The sequence below is a fragment of the Pongo abelii genome, chromosome 1, assembly GCF_028885655.2.
Source record: "Pongo abelii isolate AG06213 chromosome 1, NHGRI_mPonAbe1-v2.0_pri, whole genome shotgun sequence".
Classification (NCBI taxonomy): Eukaryota; Metazoa; Chordata; class Mammalia; order Primates; family Hominidae; genus Pongo; species Pongo abelii.
The window spans coordinates 76,859,910-76,865,909 of record NC_071985.2 but is presented as its reverse complement, the minus strand read 5'-3'; the positions used below and the strand labels follow the sequence as shown (position 1 = coordinate 76,865,909).

Here is a 6,000-nt window from a genome sequence, read left to right as displayed (position 1 = left end):
CTCTTGAACCATGAAGAGGGACTCTAAGGACTTCCAGTGAGCATCTTTTCAAGAGCAAAGATGGGCTTTGCCACCTCAACCATCCCTCAGATGTGTCTCTGATGGCTAAAACTGAAGGCAAGTAGGAAACCGGAAAGCTTGCCCCATCCTCCCCTCTTCAGAGGATGAGCTACTCAGAACACAGAGAAGAGAAGGATAAATGAACACTCCAACACTCTCATCAGTACTGAATTCTGAGATCTTTTATTTGTTTCCATGTAAATAGCAATATTACTATTAACTATATTATTAATATCAATATTAATACTCTCTGAGAGCCAGGAAAGCACTAAATACAAAATTATGGCTTAAAATAGGGGACCTGCCCAGTATACTTAAAAACAAATTATTATTTGGATCGGGATTGGAATCCCTTAAGCATTCTCTAAATAGAAAATCTCTAAGTAACAATTGATAACTGCTCTTGAAGGATTCACAAAGATGGCTGAGGGAAGATGTAAGCTTGTCCAGAAAAAAATACATTCAACATAGTAAAGGAGAAGGTTACACTCCTTGACTCATTGCAACAAGAACATAGACATTTAATATGTGCATTCACAGATAACACTGTAAGCATAAGATTCTAAACTGTTAGATATTTGACATTCCTCTCATTTAACAAGAAAGAAAAGCAAGACCCAGAAATGGGAAATGACTTTCCCAAGGTTACGTGGCTAGTTAGTGGCTAAGTCAAATTTAAAATTCTGATCTCCTGACTTTTCATTCAATTCTCTTTCCACAAAACTCTGCCATGTATATAGAAGGGTTAATTCTCCCTGTGAAGGACATGACTTAAAAGGACTGAGACACACAACACATATTTTTGATGGAAGGAAGGTGGAGTGAGGCTGGTGCATAGCAGAAATATCCCTGTGTGGTTGAAGAGGCCAACATGGGAAGAGCAGGCCAGGTGCACCTAAAGCGAGTGAGCACCTAAGAGAGGGGAATATGACATCAAAGACAAACAACACACACAATTATACTTAGGCCTGCATGTGCACTGCACATCTGTGAGAAATACAGATAAAAATTCCAAACTTAAAAATGAACCATGCATTTTCTTAAATATTACCTATAGTCATAAACATTTACTTTTTCGGATATCACTCACTGAGTAACTGCAATTTTGCAGAACATGGTCAATAACAAAAAGTGAAATACACACACACACACACACACACACACAATCTTCTGAGTAGTGAAGCCAGATATCATTGAATATCTGTCTCAGAATGATTCTTGTAAATGTAAGTATTTAGCCCAGTGCCTGGTCCACAGTAGGCCCTCCATAAATATTTAGCCATGATTATGATTCTGTGAGTGCCTTGGCAGCCACTCAGAACTTGATTCCTCCTACCTTACCTACAATTTCTTCTATTTAGCATTTTTATTTACCTTCCTTCATAACAGATTAAAATAGAGGGATGGGAATATAGTTGAAGATGTACTTAAGAGGAAATAGAAAACAGGAAAAAAAAATCCAACTGAGACCATTTAGTGTAAGGTCGAACAGCCCTCCACCTTTCTGGAGATTCTAGAGATAATTGTAGCACAGTACAATTCCTTGATAACACAGAGTCATCCAGAAAGATTCTGTGATGTTGTATCTGCCATTTAAAATGTCAGGGAAACATTTGCTACAATTTTAAAATATATATCTCAAAAATTTATGTTTATAAAAGGTTTGGCACAGAGAAGTTACAAATCATCTGGAAAGTCGACATGAAAAATCAGATTATCCACAGCGCCATAAGCATAACACATTATATCAAGTTAAGGGGACATTTCAACTAAACATAAGGGGATACTATTCCATTGAGGCCCTGGCATTGGCTGATTATAGACCCTCCTAGTTTCAATTATCAATGCGAGACTATATATGGTCTATGGTATTTCTAGACAGAGATCATTATTTTTCATAAGGCACAATAACTTCTTAGTGCTATTTGACATCAAATTGAATTTGATAATAGGATCACCTCATTTCTTGAAACCAGCAATGTGTATGTGTGTATAAGACATGGAGCTGAGTGTGTATCTCAGCACAGGCAGGAGGATGAGCATGTGTTGTTTGCCTGTCTGTGGCAAAGAATGTGTTTTCCTCCCCAGGCTATTAAAATCCATACTGACTTTTACCCTGAGATGTCCAGTTCCCTGCTATCCTGTACAGTAAAGCTAACCCTTCACAATAAGTTATCTCACTCTCCCTGTACACAAGAAAATCTCTCGTAAGTCACTGATTCGATTTTTCAAAGCATCACATCCCCAGACAGTTCTTTGAAGGGAAATTTCTATTAACTATGTTTGGGGGCTGGGAAAGCAAAATGGTAAAGAAAAAAAGCACGTGGTATTTCTTAGACGGCTCTCTTCAAGTCCTGATTTTTCACAAGCTGATTCTTCTTTTGAACTCCCACCAAATGAGAAAGTTTAAATTTAGGCAATATGCAAACTGCAGTCAATTTAACCTTGGAGAGGCCGCTTTGGCTTCCAGGGGGTTGGTTCATACCACCTTTGGCAGATTCATAACCCCACTCCTTCACTCCTTGCTCCTCTTCATTTTGATAATGCCACACACATGTCAAATTTCCAGCAAATGGTAGTCAGGTACCGTTTTCAATGACATAAGTTTATTATGACAATTGCCTGACCAATAGAAACAATGCATCTTGAAGAAGAGGCATCTATTTTTTCTTTCTCACAAAGGTGCCCAGTAGGCTCAAGGCAATCTTGGGGTGTGAGGGCTAGGCAATTTAGAAAATATAAGGATAAATAAGATTAAGTGGTATATAAAATAAGTTTTAAATATCCCTGAGGGGTGGGGGCGGGAGGGCCAGGATCTGCTTCTTGTCACATCCCACGTGGCTGAGCTGGGAGGCTCCTTCACTTGCAATGAAGAATCCATGTCCTGTCCACCCCCAGCTTGGTGTTCCTGCTGGTGCCTGGTTTTAGAGGTTGCCATCAGCCCCTCAAAGGACGCAGAATTCACCAGGATTTTGATGGATAAGAATCAGTTCTCCGCCATTCACGTGGAAGTCATCCAGGGAGGTATTGTCAGTGGTCACATTCAAGTAGACTTTGTCTTTGTAAGTCAGAGAGGCCACCATCAAGGAGTTGACAGACCTGACCTTCTTCAGTTGGAAGAGGGGCTCCTCATCCTTCTGGTAATGAAGGCTAATGTTGACTTCCTGGGAGAAGTAGCCCTTCAGGGAGATGAGATAAAACCCATCACAGTTGATGATGACTGAGTTGTTCTGCACCTTCATGATTTCATCCTCCTTTTGGGAAGTGAGGATGAAACCTTTCTCCTTCTTATATTCTAGGGAGGATAGGGGAACAATTGTTTAATTAATTCCTAAGCATAGAATTGGGTAACAACCTTTCAATACATCTGGAATCAGATGAAGAGAAAGTGATAGGGAGAGATTTTGAAAAGAGTAAAAGCAGCGAGCCAAGATCGCACCACTGCACTCCAGCCTGGGTAACAGAGCAAGACTCTGTCTCAAACAAAAAAAAAAAAACAGAAAAAGAAAGGAGTAAAAGCAAGAGAGCACTGTGTTTCTACCTGCAGGGTGGAAACTGCTTTACCTGTGGAATGGAAGAAGAGGCAATGCTAACACTAGTGACCAAGAGAGCCTCAGATGGGGCTGAGATTCAGGAGCTGAGAGATTACAGAAATTGTCACAAAGCACCTATAGCAGGACAGGTGGTTTCAGGGTTTCCCCAATTTTTCAGAACAAGGATGGATTGGCAACTTCAGTGCCTCCTTTCTTGCTCAGTGGATGAACTATGGGCAAAGGGTGGCAGTGGTGCCCCATGCCTTAGCCCTGCACACTACCCATACTCTGAAGCTTGACTCAGAGCAATTGTTTTCAATTCTTGCCTTTCTGTCATCTGACCATGATATGCAAATTTTCCACATGCCCCAGGCATTGGACCTATCCACAGCAGTTACTAGTGGCCTTTGTTAGCAGTCACTTAAGCTTAATAATGCAGCTGTGCACACCGTATCTGTGGATTCAGGGTGGGCTCTCAAAGCTGCAGGTGGAAGAGCTCAAGGGCATATACTTGCTTCTCTTCTCTACCTCCTATTGCTAGTCCGGGAAGAGTCACTGCCACAGGAGAAAGAAAAGGAGGAAGTGGAGTAGGAGGCAGTGATAGACTTGGTTGTTTTGTGCAGGGCCATCCCAAGTGCAAGCCAAAAAGCCTGAACTTCTTTTATTTCCATATTAGCACTAAAATCATCCTGAATAGCCAAGTAACCACATCTTGGACACACCCTGTTCTGGCCCATGTTCCTTTGTTAGGCAAAAGAATAGGTCCCCACTGCTAGCCACAATTCAGTAATTCTTGCTTTGTACAGTCCAGAGGGACATACTTTGAACTGAAAATGAGGACCACTTATGGAGGGCAAGAAATACTTCCCTTCCCTCAGGCTCAGGAGAACTTAACTAAAAAATGAATATTCGTGTGGAAACCACTAGGGGTTGTGCTAGCACTAATCATGGACCCAAACAATCCTCTCTCTGGAGTCGAAGTTTGTATTCTATCAAGGGCTTCCCCCAACTTTCATTAAGGTAAACTCTTGCCCCGGAATACAATTAGCAGGCAATAATGTGTCTTACAGTCAGACAGACTTGTAAGAAGTAAAGCCTTAGTTTCCCTAACTAAGAAATGGAAATAATTTCTACCCAGAAGGTTCCTTGGAGGATTAAATGAGGAACATAAAGTGATTAGTACAGAGACAAGCACACATTTGATGAATAATTAATCCCATTTTCTCTTTATACACCTGTATCCCTAATGAAAATAATATGCAGGCTACAACAATTCTGGGATTTAATTGGAATTTAATTCCTTCCCTTAGGAAAAGGAGAGATCTTGTGTTCTAGAGGAAATTAAGAGACTGAAGAGAAGATTCTTTCAAAAATACGAATCAATTAAACTTTTGACAATACTTACCGGTAAATTGTACTTTGATACTTTGAATTCGAGGATACCGATGTGATACCTGAGGGAGGAAGAAAGATATATTTTTAGGAAAAAAACATGAACAAATGAAATTCACAAGTCATATTTAATGGAACAGTGAAGCAGAAATGCAGTAGCCTGTAGAGAAAACAAAAACAACAGAAGACTTGACTTTTTTTTGTTGTTGTTGTTTTGAGTCAGGGTCTCACTCTGACAGCCAGGCTGGAGTGCAGTGACACAATCACGGCTCCCTGCAGCCTCCACCTCCCTGGGCTCAGTGATCCTCCCACCTCAGCCTCCCGAGTAGCTGGGACTATAGGCACGCACAACCACACCTGATTAATTTTTGTTTTTTGGGGTTTTTGAGGGGGTAGAGATGGGGTTTTGCCATATTGCCCAGGCTGTTCCCAAACTCTTGACCTCAAGCAATCCTCTCACCCAGCCTCCCAAAGTGCCGGGATTACAGGTATGAGAGGCCATGCCCGGCCCTGACTTTTTCTATGAAGACTGGACCTAGACTTCCACCTGCCCCCTTGCTTTTCCATAACATCTCTTAAGATAAATTAGGACTATTGTGCTCCTTCATGCAAGCATCTGAGATCTGTCCGCATTTCTGCCAAACTCTTCTTTGGTATACTGTTTTGTCTCACTGTGCCTCAATTTCCCATGTTGGATAACGTAGCACTATAGTCATATTGTTAAGAAATCTATTCAGTCGTAGAGATTCCCTCATGGAGAATGCTGTGTTCAATCAATACATCATGGCCACAGACTCCCAGAATGCACTGGGAGGGAGTTCTGGAAGCTTCCTGCATGTTTGGTCTTTCACTTTAACTCAGGAGTAAAAGCATCCTATTTTCAGGGGACAAAGGCAGTAAAAACTGTCCCAATCCTACAGAGCTCAATATATTTGGTGTAGCTTTTTTAAACATTGGATCTTTCTCTTCAACAGCTTAAAAAACCTAACTTGAATTAAGTCAGTACTCAATTGCT

The 6,000-nt window shown here is 41.0% G+C and overlaps 1 protein-coding gene across 5 annotated transcripts in view; it reads right to left on the bottom strand.

The window, feature by feature from the left end:
- Positions 1-224: 224 nt before the first annotated feature.
- TNFSF4 (TNF superfamily member 4) overlaps positions 225-6,000 on the bottom strand; it is a 304,073-nt gene continuing 298,297 nt past the window's right edge. For 4 of the 5 annotated variants that reach the window (XM_063716981.1, XM_054525227.2, XM_054525233.2 and 1 more), the window contains 2 exons: positions 4,999-5,047; positions 225-3,355 (listed from right to left, as the gene is read on the bottom strand). In XM_063716981.1, coding sequence (XP_063573051.1) covers positions 3,006-3,355; positions 4,999-5,047 — 399 coding nt within the window. In that variant the 3' untranslated portion in view covers positions 225-3,005. The remainder of the gene's footprint in view (positions 3,356-4,998; positions 5,048-6,000) is intronic. The other variant, XR_010137667.1, reaches the window with a different exon arrangement.